Raw genomic sequence first — 17,631 nt, forward strand, 5'->3', positions numbered from 1 at the left:
TGTGCGCACCTCCTCTCCCCACTGCATCTGTGTGTCCTTGCTCTTGCTCGTACTGCCGTCAGCATCTCCTTCACTTAGCTCTCTGCTCGAGTAAAGTCAAGGCTGAATTAAAGACAACTAAGCTGTGCCTGGAGAATAAACAACGGGTGATGCTTTTGTCAGGGTTAGAGAGCAAATATCAACAAATACACAAGCCTGTGTCTTTTTTCTTTGAATCAAGTGACTCTTGAATCGAAGGTTAAGACACGGAGTGAAAACATGCTTCACTACGGAGAAGAAGAGCAGTGGAACAAAGAGAGGTGAAAACAAACTCAAGGAAAGGAAGCTGCTAGTACAGTGGATTGGTTACCTTTGGGTATTTGACTACCAAGCTCATAGAAGACATCTGTCTGTCTCTCAGGATACACTCTGCAGGCTGCTTGGAGCCCTGCTTATCTCGCAAGTGAGCGACACAGCATACTTTAAAGCTGTCAGGGGCGATGTGGTGGCAACAGAAAGGCAGTTTTCATGGAACCTGATCTGAAGAAAAGAAGCATTTTCTCCTCTCTTGTTTGCCTTCTATTCTTCCGTGTCCTTACATATTATGTTCCTACTTTGGACTGCAATATAAAGAACACCTATCCGCAACTTGAGGGTTCTTCGTCCCATCGTGTCTGTCCTCCTTTTCACTCTGTCTCCTCCATACCTTCACCTTTTCATTCACAGTACAAACTTTTCCCTTTGATACCTAACTGTTTTCTTTCCCTCCTCCATTTCTTTTCTTCCCTATTGTTACTCATCAGCCCTACCTTGCACTTTCCTTTTCTTTTCTAATGCATCTCCCTTGCCTGATTTTTTTCTTTTCACCTCTATTTTCTTCTCCCTTTTCGACTATCAATTTCTCTCTCCTTTCTTGAGCCTGAGGGCACCAGGACTCAGTGGCTGAACACATACTGCACATTGTCTCTCCTAATTGCCATTTCTTCTTGACCCGCTCATCTCCGTGTTTTTTTCTCTCAAATCCCTCACAATTATCATTCCAGTCCTGTCACAATGTACTCCTCCGCGGGGCACTGGAACTCTACCGAGCAGGTCTGGATCAACGGCTCCGAGGCAAACATCTCTCTGGGAAGACATGGGGTTGTGGAGGAGGAGGAGGAAGGAGATCAGCACCCCTTCCTCACGGACGCCTGGCTGGTTCCCCTCTTCTTCTCTCTCATCATGCTGGTCGGACTGGTGGGCAACTCTCTGGTTATTTATGTAATTTCCAAACACAGGCAGATGAGGACAGCAACCAACTTCTACATAGGTAAGAGCAAAACCTAGATCCAAACACAGTTCAATCTGGACGATCAATGGGCTAGGATGTTTACTTTATCATGAATTCCCAGTGCATCATCTTCAAATAAACCCTATATATATTATTTAATACAGGTCTCTGTCTCTTTCATCTATCCAGAAACACTTCTTTGCATGCCAACAGCGGGTTCAAAAGAACTGAAAATCTGAATATAATTTCACTCACTCTCTATTTGCCCAGTTAGTACACAGTTATGCGTTAAAATGTCCATGTTAATTACAGGTTTCACTTTTACCATTAGAGGGAGAGACAGGTATTAAAAGACAGGGCTTAAAATGTGTTTGGCTACTCTGCGTATAATGTTACATGACAAAAAAGGGAGATATGCAAATGTAGCGAAATTTTAACCAAATTTCCAGAGAACTGGCAAAGGAAAATGCATTTATTCCCTAAGTCTGTTTCTATTGTTGTTACACCAATTTACCTCAGTCAAGCGTAACAGCTTTTGTCGTGATATTTTGACTTTGTTTCAAATTTATGGCGTTTCCACACATATTTTTTGCATACAAAAATTGAAAATGTGCATAAAAAACAGGTGGATGGATAGATGTCGTCTGGGGAACTTCATTAATCTCAGGTGTATCAAGAGAAATCCAAAGGGTGCATCAATCATGCCTCTGCCTCATGTCTCCTCTGGTTTTCAGTGCACACTGACTTGAATCCTGGGTGATTGATTTTTGTTGTTGATGTCAATTACAGCACGTCTGATAGAGCTTTGACGTCATCTGTCACTTGGGAAGAATTGCATAGTTGACTGATTACTGGGGTCCATAGGAGATAAGAATTAATATAATAAAACACAAAATAAAATGGTCTCGTTCTGCAATTCTGTGATTTACCGCAGAAACCATTAGTGTCTGTGTTTGCATATTGCACCGTATATGTGACATGAATTTGACCTTGGATAATATTTCAAGGCCAGAGCATTGGATTAGTAATATTCAGCAACATTAGATTAACGCCTGCACCATCTGCACACCCTTTCAAACATATCAACATAATGGTCCAGCTACTATAACAGGATTAGATCAGCTAGTAAAACAAATAGGAAACAGTGTGTGGCGCATTTGTCACAATGACAGATTACACAGGGAAAGCAAGATCAGACTGCCAATGGTATACCTGCAACCTCTGCTTGGTGTCCTATCTAAACTTTAATTTGTTTTTGTGTGTATTGATATGAAGATATTGGGTAGGCAATGTGGATTTAAATCAAGGACTTTGCATGTTTTTGTAAGAGTCTGTGTGTGTGTGTGTGTGTGTGTGTGTGTGTTTGTGTGTGTGTGTGGGTGTTCTTGAATGACCTGTCGTCAGTTAACCTACCATTTTTCTAAAAGTACCTACAGCACATCATCAAGTAAACACATGCTGAATCTGAAGTACTCTTTGTACTTGATATCAGATGCATTCGATTTACCTTACTCACCATAAAGCTTTTCAGAGTCACCAAACATAACCAGAGACAATCCTGTGGTGGAGACAGAAACAACAGTTCAATCATCAAAACTAAACATTATAACCTTCAGGAAGGTTGTATTTACTGGGGGTTAATGGGGATTGCACAGGATTGGATTATATTGTGAGGATGTTGCTTGTTGTTATGTCAACTGGTAGATAGGATTCAGTTCAGTAAAAATGTTATTCATGATGTAGTCTATATCCCAGACGTTCCACTTCTGGGATTGCTCTGTTGCCGCAGGAATTTCCGCCCGATTTCACTCTTTTCGGCGGGATGTCCGTTACCTTACACTTTCTTTCTGTTGGAATTTCAAACTCCAGTGGATTTATGAGGACTATGGTTAACTGCTCCTCAGATCTCTGCAGGGTAAATCCAGACAGCTAGCTAGACTATCTGCCCAATCTGAGTTTTCTGTTGCACGACTAAAACAACTTTTGAACATACACGTTCCACCAAAACAAGTTCCTTCCTGAGGCTATTTTGCAGCGGCACAGTGGCTCTGCCCGGTGCTTAGCACCGCCCAAGACGATTGTGATTGGTTTAAAGAAATGCCAATAAACCAGAGCACATTTTTCTCCTCCGCTGCGCTGTGGAGGAAGGTCTGGCAAAACGAGACTATTTGTGATGTAATGCAGAATTGATTAGTGGTTTAATCATATTATTTAACACAGGTTGGATGGGTCATGTGACAGCATGTTTTCAACTAAGCGACATTTACGATCTGTCAGTAGTTTGGATACAGATTTAACTTTTTGAACTAGAGGTTGACCATCAGTCAACCTTAGTTTATAACTAGTCAAGAGCTTTCTTAACACACTTGGACTTCATTCCTTTTAAGTCAAACTATAATGTTTTATGATTGTTAATATTGTGCTTTAGAAAGCATTGTGTTCTTATGAGGGTGGTCATAAAACAGTATGAATTCATTATAATTCACTATCCCTCATAATGCGGTCTTCATAGAAAGTGTTAATAATAATACTATTAGCGAATAATACTATTTTTCAATATACTCTTGACTAATCAAGTAATTGTTTTAGCTTTGATGTGGTTTCGTTAAGCTGCCACATACTGTAAATGTAGTATAACAATGCAGTGTGTCCTTTTTTGTCAGATAATTAAAAGTATACCCTTCGATGGTGGTGGGATGTTGAAAGAATCTGTGTGATATTTTCCCGACACATCCTAAAATACATAATCTGTAAAACATTATGCTGTAGACTGTATACACCAGACGTATGTTGTATTTTCTCTTTGTACAGCAAACCTGGCAGCCACTGACATTATCTTCTTGGTGTGCTGCGTCCCCTTCACTGCCACCCTCTATCCTCTCCCTGGATGGATCTTTGGTAACTTCATGTGCAAATTTGTTGCCTTTCTACAGCAGGTAAGGAAGCATTATCACATCCATAATTATACAGTATTTTTCCTGGCTCATGTCCTCTTTCACACAATGATGAGTTATTTTGCATTTTGAAAAAAATATGTTTTTTTCAGATTTGCTCTTAAATTGAGCAAACCCTAATTATCAAAATGCAATACATTTAATCACAATGATGACATTTAGGACTTTGGTATAATAAGCTGGCCTTCACCAGGAGCAGCCAAATGTGTACTCATTTCATAACTCAACTGTGTGTCATAGAAAAATCCATCTTTTTAATCCAGTCAAGGAGGTCACAGCTTCTCCTTTTAACATTACAGTAAAGGCCTCAGGGAAGCTTCAAGCAACAACGAAAATCCAGCCAAAAGAAAGGACAGGGGGACAAGCACAAACAACAGCAGCTGTTGACTGATAACAAAATGTTTCTACAAGTTGCAGTATATATATATATATATGTATGCCACCATTTGACCCAGGAGTTAACCAGCACCAACCCTAAAGGGAGCTTTAAAGCTATAGTGCGTAGTTTCTACGCACTATAGCACTCCTCCATGAGGAATTTTCAGTAATGACAACAAAACTGTCGGCGCATCCACATGATACGAGCCTTCCGTGATCGCGCACCACCCTCACCCCTCCTACACACAGTTGCTAGTAGCCAAGGAGGACTCGGAGGATCAAAAAAACATGATTGACTCTTCAGAAGAGGTTATTATCTTCACTCGAGTTTCTGCGAGTTTCTTAGACTTGTAGCAACTCATGTGGCAACATCTTGAATGTAACGGACGTTCGTTAATATCAAAAAGTTATGCACTAAAGCTTTAAACCCTCTACACATGATGTAAGCCCTCTTCTCTCTATATAGACAGCACAGATGTTGAGCCTTGAGGCAGCCTTTACTCCTTGTTTGTCAATGACCAACCAGCAATGAAAGTTGGACAAAAAAACCTTATTGCCAGTGGTGGAATGTAACGAAGTACAAATACTTCATTACTGTTTCACATATCTGTACTTTACTTAAGTAGAATCAATAGTGCATACTTTTGACTTTTACTTAGTTACATTTTTGCAGCAATTATCTACTCCACTACATTTCTACAACGTTCCGTTACATCTTCGTTACATTTTCTGATCAGTTTTTCCCCCTGCCAAAACGTCTTCCTGACCGTCACACGTTTGTCTCACCAGTGAAGTTTGGTTGCCATAGATATATACGGGGCACCGCCGATCCTTCATCGGCTTCCAAGGTGGCTCTGGTTCTCCAGAGCCCGGGTGCAGCGCCGCTGACCCTCGGTAATACAGCCTCCGGTAAAAGTGATAATGTTTGTTTTGCATTATTGTATCGTTTTGAAATCATAGTTGCCATGTATTTCTCTCCACAGCGTCGTTTACTTCTCCGCCAGGCTGCGTAAGACGCGTTCATATCTTATTTATTTGGCTGGACCTCTTCACATCGCCTCCCCATTTCCGCTGCTTCACACACTGTTTTTGCTTACGCTCCCATGGTTAAAGGAAATAAAACCGTCTTAAAATACATCCATGAATAATACCAACCGCATTCTGATTCTAACAACATATTTCCATTTTATGCTGGTTAGGATAGGAACTTTTTTTAAAAGCCAGGCCTTGTTTGTGGTAGTGGACAGTATGGATACTGTTGAAGCTCAGCATCAAAATAACTGAACCACCCCTTTGTAAATCACGGGTCGCTAGACACAGTGCCCTCACTGACCAAGGTGCAAACTAACGAACTAACCAACTTAATATGCAAATAAGATTAAGAGAATAAATTGTTCTGCAAGTACTTTTACTTTTAATACTTAAAGGACAATTCCGGCACAAAATGAACCTAGGGGTTAGTAACAGATGTGTACCCACTCTGTCACTCTCTGGGACATGTTTTCATTCTAATCAAATGTGTTTGTTGCTTGAAACAAGCTAGCGCGGACCGCTGATTAGCTTACAACGCTAGTATTCGGGGCACAGGGAAAGTAAAAACAAATCGCTTATTATACCACTAAAAAGGTTCAAAATATCACTAGCTGCTCCGTATGGAAACTGGGTTGATGAGTGGTGAGATTGAACCAAAACAATCACTATGCATGATTGTTTTTATCCTTTGTTAATATGAAAATATGGATTAGGGCTGCAACCTGTTGCCTCTATGCAGCTTATTCAAAGAGGATAGCCAATTTAAATATGCTTAAATATGCAACGTGTGGCGATGAGAGGGCATGAAGTTCAGACATTAAAAAGCCATGTTTCTCTGCTACACTGTAATTACACTTAGCCATGCACTAATAACTGTTGACTACTAAAAAAAATGCTTAATTGCCACCCAGACCCAAGTATCTTGGCAAGGTACTGTCACTGAGGATATTGTGGGGGTTGCCACAGCTCTTGTGTAGTTAATAAGCAACCTGTCAAGTGATGCAAAATCTAGGCTGTCACTGTCCCCGGGAGAAAAAAAAGTAATTTTTACTTTAGTTAACTGAGCTTGGGGCCCCTGGGTAGCTTACCTGGTAGAGTGTGCGCTCTATGTACTAAGGCTCAGTCCTTGTCGCAGCAGCCGCAGGATCAACTCTGACCTGCGGCCCTTTGCTGCATGTCATTCCCCCTCTCTCTCCCCTTTCACATCTTTTGCTGTCCTATATAATAAAGGCCTAAAATCCAAAATAGTCTTAAAAAAAGAAAACTTTGACCAAAATATGCAGTAATTTGAATACATTTTTTATTTTGTTTGGCGATTGGGTTAAGAGTGTACCTTGTTTATTATGAAGCTAGAAGGAAGGAGACGATCTTGCCAAGAAATGTTTATTTGAATGCAAAGTGACTATGTTCAGGACTAATTTGAGCATAAAAGAGTAACATGTCAGTCCGAGAGGCAGGCCAAGAACACACGCAGGCAGGCAGAAAGGCTAAAAGCATTTTTAATTGAAAATTAAATAAGAGCAAGATTTATTTATTTATTTATTCATCTGAACATGGAGCCTAGTAGCTACCCTGTGAGCTTGCCTTTAGTGAAAAAATGACTCTTGCCACAGTCTCACACATTTGTCAAAGAAATATGGGCCATTAACCTGAGTAGTATCTCAAAATGTCCACAATTCAATGAAAACAACCAAAGGGTAACAGCTGTGAAATTAACTATGCCTGCTGTGTTTACATTCATCATCAGTCTCTTTTAAAGCAACATTACCTGACAAATTACCCAGCTGGTGTTCCTACTTTATATAGTACAATTGATTGTATAGCAGGGAACCAAGGGCTTGATAGTATTGTTGATCAATACTTAAGTGTCAGCAACAACTTAAAAAGCTGAGACCAAACTGTTTGCTTTCAAAACTAATTTTCCACTTGCACAAACGAAATATAATGTGGTAATTAATGAGCTTTAGAGGGGCTGCTATAGGCAGATTTTCTTACCTTTGGATAGTCATATTTAACGGACAGATAGAGTGAGTGGTATCAATCTTCTCATCTAAATTTCAGCAAGAAAGCGAATTTCCCAAAATGTCAAACTACTCCTTTAAAGGGGACACATCATGAATAACTCACTTTTTCAGTTTTTGTGCACATACATTTGGGTATCTGGAGTGCCTACCAACCCACAAACTGTGAAATAAGACAACCTAGTCCGTTTTTTGTGGGCTGCCTAGAGCCGAAAACATGGGATTCAACAAGCCATTCAGATCCTTCCTATGTCACATGCAGGCTCATTAGAATAAAATACCGCCCCCCCATCTGAGTTTCTCCACACATTGAAAACTACCTCTACCATATTTACTTGCAATTCCTTTCTTTTAGTATTTTATATTAGTATAGATGGATCCATTCTTTTCATGAATATTTAGAGTGATGGCCTGAATAAAGCAGTTTTCTTCAAAGCTTAATATGTTAAACTATATTTTCAATAAAAGATCAAAAGAAAAATGTAGAGGCCCTACTTGACAATGTCCTAGTATTCTTTTTTATTCATTCTAATCTATTAAAAGGACAGCATATGGATAGTGTTCAAATCAGATATACTGTAAATATTGTGTCCATAGGTTGTTTTCCTCCACAGTACCAAAACTAAGACTCACATTGTCACAATGTCGGCTAAGACTGAATGGTTGATTTTGTTTTGGTTGATGGTTGTTCTCACTGACCTTTATTGACTTTAACAATACAACTTTATTGTTATGTCCAGTGTTGGACTTCGGCCTAATCTCATTGGAATAAAATAGAAAAAATTAAAGCAATAGTTGGATATTTTGAGAATTACGCTTATTGGCTTTCTTGTAGCGCGTAAGATGAGAAAATAGATACTGCTCTTATGTCTTAAATATTAAGTTACAGCCTGCAGGCAGTTAGCTTAGCTTAGCTTAAGGAGTGGAAGCAAGGGGAAACAACTAGCCTGGCTAGTTCTAGCATGTATAGTAATTTGTCTTAAAACCACAAATTGTCGTTTGTTTTGTATGGATTAAACAAACGAGATAGTATCTGTTGATTAGCGAGCTTTGGAGGTGCTGGTAGGCAAATGTATTAATCGTTGGACAGAACCAGGCTAGCTTTTTCATTAGAAAAGAAAGCAAATAAGCAAAAAGATAAAGTCATATTTCCCAAAAAGATAAAGTCCCAAAAAGATAAAGTCGTATTTAAAGGAACTGCTTCAAAGTCAACATATAACATTGAAGACAACACATACAATGACCAAAACGTGAATACCCGTGACCAGTTGGACTACGAGCAACATCAACAAGTCTTTTCCACAATAACTCCATATGCAATATTGCTATTTACTGATTATGTAGGCTACTTAATCAACAGGAAAATGTCCTCATGAAGTTAAATGTGTTTACTTGTCATTTAGAGGTGAAATGTTTAAAACAGAAATGGTGGTTCTTCTTATCAGAAAACTGAATCAAACATAATCTTACACCCTGTCACCCAAGCCTTTAAAGAAAATCCTATTGTGTTTAGGAAAAGCCACGTTTTGAAAAAGATAATTTGATCGTTCCTCATCTCACTAAAAGAAATGAGAAGAAATAAAGATGATCTAAATATATTCTCTTTGCAATGTCAAAGCCCATTCCTCTGGATAGACATTATGCATTGAAGATAACAGCATAGTGTGTTCTTAATACCCCAAGCGTCTTAAAAAGGATTACGGTACCCATGTCCTCCGTGGCCTCAATATTGAACTCCTCATGACCCCTTTCTGTCTCTCTCATCATATCCTTTGAAACACTGATGAGATGCTCCAAACCTCTGGAGGTTAATGGACGCTGGCTTTACAGTCACAGATAAGAGGTGGAGAGAGAAAGAAGCAGATACATAGACAAAAAAGGGACAGAATTAAATTCTCTTTGGAAAAGAACATAGAGAGAACTTTTGACCTCTCATTTGCAACCCATGCTGTACATATTTCAAAGCAATATGGATACCTATATATAACACAGTACGACCCTCAGAGGTCCATGTATTTGAAGTGAAAAGAATATCATTTTTGTGTGCTCTACTAAAAAGGATTCAGCAAATCCTTAGAAGTTAAAGAGCGAGATAAATATATTTAAAAATAAAGCTGGTTTCCTACGGACAATAAAGTTGCTTGAACTTCTCCTTTGCTTCTTAATGATGGGTGATTAACTACAAGGATGCACATGACACCATTAGAAAAGTGATGGCCAACTTCTGTTGCCACCCAAACTTTTTTAGTTTTAAGTTTTTGATAGACTCTCCTTCCTCTAATAGCTTGTGCACAAATTGTGGAGCACTTCTTAATCTTGTAAAAACACATTATTTGAAGCACTGGAAATAATCACTGACATTTTACATCGGTCGTACAACTTTACAAAATTTGCTACATCAGCTTTTTTTTCAGTTTGAATGCAAGATGTTGGATCTTCTGAGTAATGTCTGTCTCTGTGTGCCAGATATAATATAAAATAATAGTTGACACATTGCTTTGCTTAAACCAGCTTAAAGATATGTCATATTGGGCATTTTGGGAATCATGTCTATATACTACTTTTTGTATTCTGCCAAATAGATTGTAAGGGGAAATGTAATTGTTGTCTACATTGGGGTGCCTGGCAATGCTTTTTTTAGCGTAGGAAGTGCCACATTTTCATACTAGTCATAGGGAGAGGGAGCCTGGGATTCCCATCCTGAGTCTGGGGCGATGCAACAAAAGCTATGACCACAATCTTTACCTAAACATAACCAAGTGACCAAACATCATATTGCTTGATCATGCTTTAGTTGCTATAGGTTATTGTACACAATAAAATATGTTGTCAGTGGTCATTGTGCTGATACGGTTGGTACCAACATTTTGCAACTTGGCAGAAACAGTATGTTAATTAACAATAGTTCTTATAAAAAGTGTTCTATTTTTAGGGGACAGGATTGGAATCACATTGTATGTCTCTGAAGATTTACACATTTGCAGAACAAATTATTCATGTGTAAATCATTTATTTGTTTTACTGTATTTTCCAGGTGACAGTCCAAGCAACCTGTATCACTCTGACAGCTATGAGCGGGGACCGCTGCTACGTCACAGTCTACCCTCTAAAATCTCTCCGCCACCGCACACCGAGAGTAGCCATGATGGTCAGCATCTGCATTTGGATTGGTACGTCCTGCTCGTTTAATGAAAATTACTCTCCCACCATTTCCTCTAAGTACATTTAATCTTCATTTTTTTATGAATTTACCACACAGATAATTAATAATTAGAACCAATTGCATATAAAGTAGGTTAGGGTAATAGTGTGCATGATCTCAACTACTTCAACTAACACAGTCCTTGTGCTTCCCAGGCTCCTTTATCCTGTCTAGCCCGATTTTAATGTACCAGCGTATAGAGGAGGGTTACTGGTACGGCCCGAGGCAGTACTGCATGGAGAGATTCCCCTCAAAGACACATGAGAGGGCTTTCATCCTCTACCAGTTTGTTGCTGCCTACCTGCTGCCTGTCCTCACTATCTCCTTCTGCTACACTCTGATGGTGAAGCGGGTGGGCCAGCCAACTGTGGAACCAGTAGACAACAACTATCAGGTGTGGACAAAGTTTGTTTTGCTTTGTTTTGTGCTTAATTGTATTTGCTTGACTTAGCTTAAAAGCTTGACTGCTCCTAATTGTCATCTAATTAAAAGTTGGCACTTCGATTTATATAATTTATAATATTTGTTATCTTGTCTTTAATGTTAGCTATCTTTGAAAATAACTTTTAAAGCACTTTTCTTTAAAGTGACTATATGTAACTTTCAGTTTGTCTTGATTCTAGCAGCCACTTTGGATAAAAGCGGCAGTGTTTTTATCACACCTGCTGTTGTTTTAAAGGAACACGCCGACTTATTGGGACTTTAGCTTATTTATCGTATCCCCCAGAGTTAGACAAGTCGATACATACCCTTCTCATCTCCGTGCGTGTTGTAACTACGCTGTCTGACGCCTCCAGCGCTAGCCAAGCCTAGCACAGATCCTGGAGGTAACCGGTTCCAGCTAGCCTACTGCTCCGAATAAGTGACAAAATAACACCAACATTTACCTATTTACATGTTGTGATTTGTATAGTCACAGGGTGTACAAATAACAAGGTCATATGAGACACAGCCGTCTTCTATACTATATAATATAATAAATAATATATAATAAATCTATACTATTCTATAAACTATATTTTTAGAAAGGTGAAGCACTGCTACTTCTGCTACTTGGGCTGCGTGATTTGCTAGCAGCACCTGAAGCCCTGTGGTGAGGAGCAGAGAGTTCGCCTGGAGTTCGCTCAGAGTTGGAGTAATAGAGTCAACAATTACTAGATAGTAAAAGCATAGTGACGTTATTTCTACACCGTGTGACTATACAAATCACAACATGTAAACAGGAACATGTTGGCGTTAGTTTGTCACTTATTTGGAGCAGTAGGCTAATATGAACCGATTACCTCCAGGATCTGTGCTAGGCTTAGCTAGCGCTGGGAGTCAGACAGAGTTACAACACGCACGGAGATGAGAAGGGTATGTATTGACTTGTCTAACTCTGGGGGTTACTGTGAATAAGCTAAAGTCCCAATAAGTCGGCGTCTTCCTTTAACTTGATCATAAAATTCATGCTTTTTGTAGGACTTAATCCTTAATACGTCCATGCTGCATTCACAGTCGGTTTACTAGCTAGCTTATTGCTAACAGTGCAAGGTGAAAATTCACTTTGCTTTCTGAACACACCTCTAGAAGATTCCTCTCCTTTCATCTTCTCCTTCTCAGGTCAACCTCCTGTCTGAGAGAACTATCAGTATTAGGAGAAAAGTCTCCAAGATGGTGGTAGTAATCATCCTCCTCTTCGCCATTTGCTGGGGTCCCATCCAGATCTTCGTCCTCTTCCAGTCTTTCTATCCTAACTACCAGCCCAACTATGCGACATACAAGATCAAGACGTGGGCCAACTGTATGTCTTACGCCAACTCTTCGGTCAACCCTATAGTTTACGGTTTCATGGGAGCCACTTTCAAAAAGTCCTTCAGGAAAACCTTCCCGTTTCTGTTCAAGCACAAGGTCAGAGATAGCAGCATGGCTTCAAGGACTGCCAACGCTGAGATCAAGTTTGTTGCTGCAGAGGAAGGCAACAATAATAATGCAACAAATTGAATCTGACAGTTAGAAATAGCAAGATAGAGGTTATTGTTTATATCAATTGCAATATCTACAAGAAGACAATAAAAATAATTTAAAAACTCCAGCCATGGGTTCATTGTGTGAAAGACTTCACAGAGAAACTGGCTGATTACAAAAGGACAGACTGTGTTAGGCAGACATATTTTGGTTATGTTAATACATACATTAATTAATGAATTGATGTGGTGAAACAGAGACTCATAATACAGATGGACACTAACTGTGTTTGGCACAATATGTTACCTGTTTGACTGTCAAGGCCAGGCAGCGTTGGCACGTAACATCATCCATCGAGCTGCCAAACACCACAGCCAAATAGGACAGTGGTAAACATCTGATAACGAAAGAGGGACTGTCTGCGGGAGCCCTAATCCTTGTAAGAACATGGCTGACAGGGTCTGGAGGCCAGGAGGTGATTATCTTAGCTTAGCATAAAGACTGGAGGCAGGGGGAAACAAATAGCCTGGCCCTGTCCAAAGTTCAAAAATATGCTGACCAGCACCTCTAAAGCTTATAAAATACTGTAATTATTGGATTTGTTTAATCGGACTGTTGTTCTTCAAGAAATATTTGCAGCACATTACTACCCACAAAACTACAAAAAGCTCAGGGGTTAAGATGCCAACCATGAACCTTAGTTGGATCTTTCTCTCCCTCATTTTCTATAATGTTTCTCCTGTTATAAAGGCAAAAAAATATAAAAAAAACAACAAGCTAGCTAATTCCCCTTATTTCCAGCCTTATGTGAAGGTAAGAACAATAGATCATATTGGAGTTATAGTTATTTTCATTAAGAGTTTCCAACTTGTAAATAGCATTTACGTCAAATTGCATGTTGTAATTGAATATCTCACTTGGCACTTAGTGATACGGAATATCCGTTGTTGAATGTAATTTAAAGCAGCCATATTATGCTCATTTTCAGGTTCATAATTGTATTTTAAGGTTGTACCAGAATAAGTTTACATGGTTTAATTTTCAAAAAACACCATATTTGTGTTGTACTGCAGTGCTCTCTCTCACTGCTGCAGATCCTCTTTTCAGCTGGTCTCTGTTTTAGCTACAGAGTGAGACCTCTTTTCTTCTTCTTCTTCTTCTGTACTATCTTTGATTGCACTGCACATGCCCAGTAGCTCAGATGTAGATCATGTCAGCTAGCTAGCTCCATAGACAGTAAAAGAAAGGCTGTTTCTACAACTTCGGTCAGTTACAAGGCAGGATTAGCTGGGAGACTTCTAAATGAGGGCGCACATGTAAGTAGTTCTTTTGTAGATTATGGTGAACTTGTGTGTGTTGTAGTAGTGCTTTGCTATTGAGAACGAGGTAGCATGCTAGCGTTAGCATGCTAGCGTTAGCCATAGCGTTAGCATGCTAACGCTACGAGCTAATGGTTGCGTTTAGCCTGCTCGTTTCGGCTTGTGACGTCACAAGCCGTGCCGATTTTGAACAGCTCACCCAGAGACTGAAGGCAGGACACATTCAGAAACCGTATCTCACTCTAAACAGCATGGATGGATTTTTTTGAAAGTTTGTATGTGTGTGGAAGCACCAGAGACACAAAATAACACCCCAAATCCCAGAAAAAGTGATTTTTTCATAATATGGGCACTTTAAGCCACATTTAATCGATGTGGTGTTATATTATCAGTTCACAGTATTTTTAATCCTCAAACAACCAACTCTGTAACCACACAACCCTCTTTAGTTTTCTTCAACATTAGAATCTTTCCTACCATCCATCCCATATGACATGAACACGGCATTAATGAACACACAGGAAAGCACATTTTCCAAAATACTATACTATTACTTAGAAAAATCAGGCTGTCTTTTGACGTTTACATCCCCAATATTGTAAGGCCAATTTTGCAAATTCCTCTCTGTCGTCCGTTTTTTTTCTTTGTTTTTTTCGCCACAGTAACAGTTAGCTCTCTATCTTAAACTTTAAGAAGCTTAAAGTCTCTTTTTGTGAGAATCTAACAAAACAAAGCCAGCATGCTGCCAAATGTGATGCGTGGGAGCTGGCTAAAGCAGGGGTTATGACCGGTGAAGCATGGACAGTGTTTACCTTTCTTTTGTGTCCCACACACAAACATTCACACCTTCCTCAATACATGTGCACATTGCAGAAACATGCATACACAGGTATGCACTTTCACCAGGTGTTGTTTACTGGAATCAGTTGTCACATCTTTGATAAACAGCCTTGTATGATCTTGTCAGACGGACTCAATTCTAAATGGGCGAGGTGACCCCTATGGCCTGTTCCCTGTATTTTGAAGGAGAACTTGTTCAGGGAGCAGCTGTATGGAGATGGAAAAAGCCTATCATTGTTAATATATCTACATAACCCCTGTCAGCTCATCACTTCTTCAACTCACTTTCTTTCCATCCCACACAGTTACATTCAAAATCAGGACTTCATAGAAAATGTGCTAATGCCATTTTCATTTGAATTTTAGATACTTGCTGTCAGGTCTCCATTTGAATTACATCAAAGTGTCTTGTAAGGAAACCCAGAGTGCTTTTATATAATTATTAGCCAGACATTGGTAACAAAAAGGTGCTCTCTCATTAATTGAGAACATTTGAGCACATGTTGCAAACAGAAGTGGAAAAATCTTCATCCGTGGCCAACTTAATGTCACTAAAAATGTAACCTAACATGTTCAGTTGTACTAATGATATTTACCTCTAAATACAGTTTTAGTACATGATGAATGAAATGAACAAGTGTTTACTTTTACTGAAAAAAAAACACCTTAATTTCATTTAAATGACTTGTGCATTGCAAAGCCATTTATTTCCAGTTACTATAAGTGCTTCTGTGAAACATGTTTTACCATGTTCAATTTAATGCTAATTGTTGCTTTTTAATGTATGCTAATTGTGCTGCATTTGTGCCACAGAGATTAATGCACATTCATTACAACCAAGGTCACCAATTATATGTATGTTTTCTGCTTCGCATTAAGTGTTCTCTTGTATCTATGCTTATTCTGACATGTGTGATTCTACTACATGTCTGTTTTGGTTGTTCAGGAATATCTTCACCCTTTAACATTGAACAATAAAACAAAGTGACCATTAAATGTTTGGGTAGGCCAAATGACTTGACCAGCAATGATGATTTGATAATTTCTCAGGGTTATGTAAAGTCATGCAGTGAGTTTACTTTTAACTGCTAAACAGTTCAAATAGAGATTTTGCTATTGTGGAGCCCTGCATATTAGCTGAATTAATTGATCTGGAAACAATGTTTTTCTTTGTTGTCGGCCATTAAACAAAAACAGGACTTTTCTGCTTACTGGTTGACTTTCTAACTTTGCAGAGTTGTATAACCAACTCTAACAAATGAATTGTCTGCAGTAGAATCCAGGAGAAATAAATAAAGAGGCCCTTTAACTTTTACTCTTGTATTGTTTATTAGTGCATACTGTAATAGGACTGCACTGACAAGATTAATCAGAATGACAATATACCTTTAAAAAACTAAATGTACCTCATTCATTTTGGTAATAATAGAAGAGAATGATATTTTGGATTTTGAGTGAAAGGTCTCAACAAGTATAGGATGGATTGCCATGAAACTAGGTTCAGACATTCATGGTCCCCAAAGGATGAATTGTAACAACTTTGGTGATCCTCTGGCTCTTTATCTAGAGCCATCATCAGGCAAAGTTCCAATGTGTCTAATACTTAGGTTAATGACCAACTCCCTGCAAAACTAATTACATTCCCATCAGCCTCATCTGCACTTTGTGTTCAGTGCTAATAAGATAATCTTAGCACGCTAACAACCTAAACTAAGATGGTGAACATGGTAATCATTACACCTGCTAAACATCAGCATGGGAGGAATGTCATTGTGAGCATGACGCTGGACTATTAATCTTGTTATAACGTTGAGGCATGACTGCATCACAACATGACAAAGTGGGATACTGGAAGAGAGAATTTTTAATCCAGTACAAACGAGGATGACACTAAGTACACAACCTGTGACTGATGAAATGGAGTCACTGCTATTCTGAAAAAAGATGAAATGCTGCTGATGTTCTTGTCAGTTCAGTGGCATTTGACCACCAACTGTTGAGAAAAGAACATGCTGTAAAATATAAAGAAAAGCTTTATCTTCATAGTCAGGGATTGACAAAAAATGTCATGGCGAGGGATATGAGTGCACTTTTTTTTGTGCTCCTTCACTGAGCCATAAGCATCTGTGTACAATAAAACAGTCCTATGGTACCTAATGGAAAACTTAACAAAAGAAAAGCCCCCACTGCTAAGAAAACAATGCAACAACAACCATGACTCATCATTCCTGAATAGAAGGTCTGCCCACACTGTGCAAAAATGTACTTGTTAATGATGACCCAAACTCCATTGTTGTCCATTTAGCACTTGTTGAAAACACATGTACGGTAAAAGCGACTTTTACGTTATTCAGTGCAGGTTAAACTAAATAAAGGCTGCAGGAAACACCAAGTAGTTAGAATGTGGGAGGTGTATTCACTAAAAATGTTTAAGCCAGTAACACAAAAGCTACAGTGTACTTATGTATACTCATACTCAGTGTACTGTAGCTTGTGCGCTCCTCTATGACGCATCTCTAAATGTTGCCATTATGGACTTACCCGGTATAGATTCTCTGTTTGTTGATTTGGTAAAACCATTCTCTTTGATTAATCAAAGCTTTGTGTTTGAATGGAGAAATTAATTAAATAAAAAATTGACTTGGTGATGACTTGTGTGCCAATAATGCCCAGTTGTATGCAGAACATT

The 17,631-nt window shown here is 39.0% G+C and overlaps 1 protein-coding gene across 1 annotated transcript; it reads left to right on the forward strand.

Annotated features, from left to right (window-relative positions):
• Positions 1–13,739, forward strand: kiss1ra (KISS1 receptor a). The gene is made up of 5 exons (XM_031294519.2): positions 1–1,288; positions 4,061–4,185; positions 10,669–10,804; positions 10,992–11,230; positions 12,439–13,739. The coding sequence occupies exons 1-5, from the start codon at positions 1,033–1,035 to the stop codon at positions 12,817–12,819; spliced, it is 1,137 nt and encodes a 378-aa protein (XP_031150379.1). The 5' UTR covers positions 1–1,032; the 3' UTR covers positions 12,820–13,739.
• The last annotated feature ends 3,892 nt before the right edge of the window (positions 13,740–17,631 follow it).

Source organism: Sander lucioperca, chromosome 9 (assembly GCF_008315115.2).
Source record: "Sander lucioperca isolate FBNREF2018 chromosome 9, SLUC_FBN_1.2, whole genome shotgun sequence".
Classification (NCBI taxonomy): Eukaryota; Metazoa; Chordata; class Actinopteri; order Perciformes; family Percidae; genus Sander; species Sander lucioperca.

What these genes read in the sequence shown, in the direction of transcription:
- kiss1ra (XM_031294519.2), top strand. Translation starts at nt 1,033, where the DNA reads ATGTACTCCTCCGCGGGGCACTGGAACTCTACCGAGCAGGTCTGGATC. An exon ending in AGCAACCAACTTCTACATAG is followed by an intron (nt 1,289 to 4,060) that starts GTAAGAGCAAAA and finishes CTCTTTGTACAG; the next exon opens with CAAACCTGGCAGCCACTGAC. An exon ending in CAGCATCTGCATTTGGATTG is followed by an intron (nt 10,805 to 10,991) that starts GTACGTCCTGCT and finishes TGTGCTTCCCAG; the next exon opens with GCTCCTTTATCCTGTCTAGC.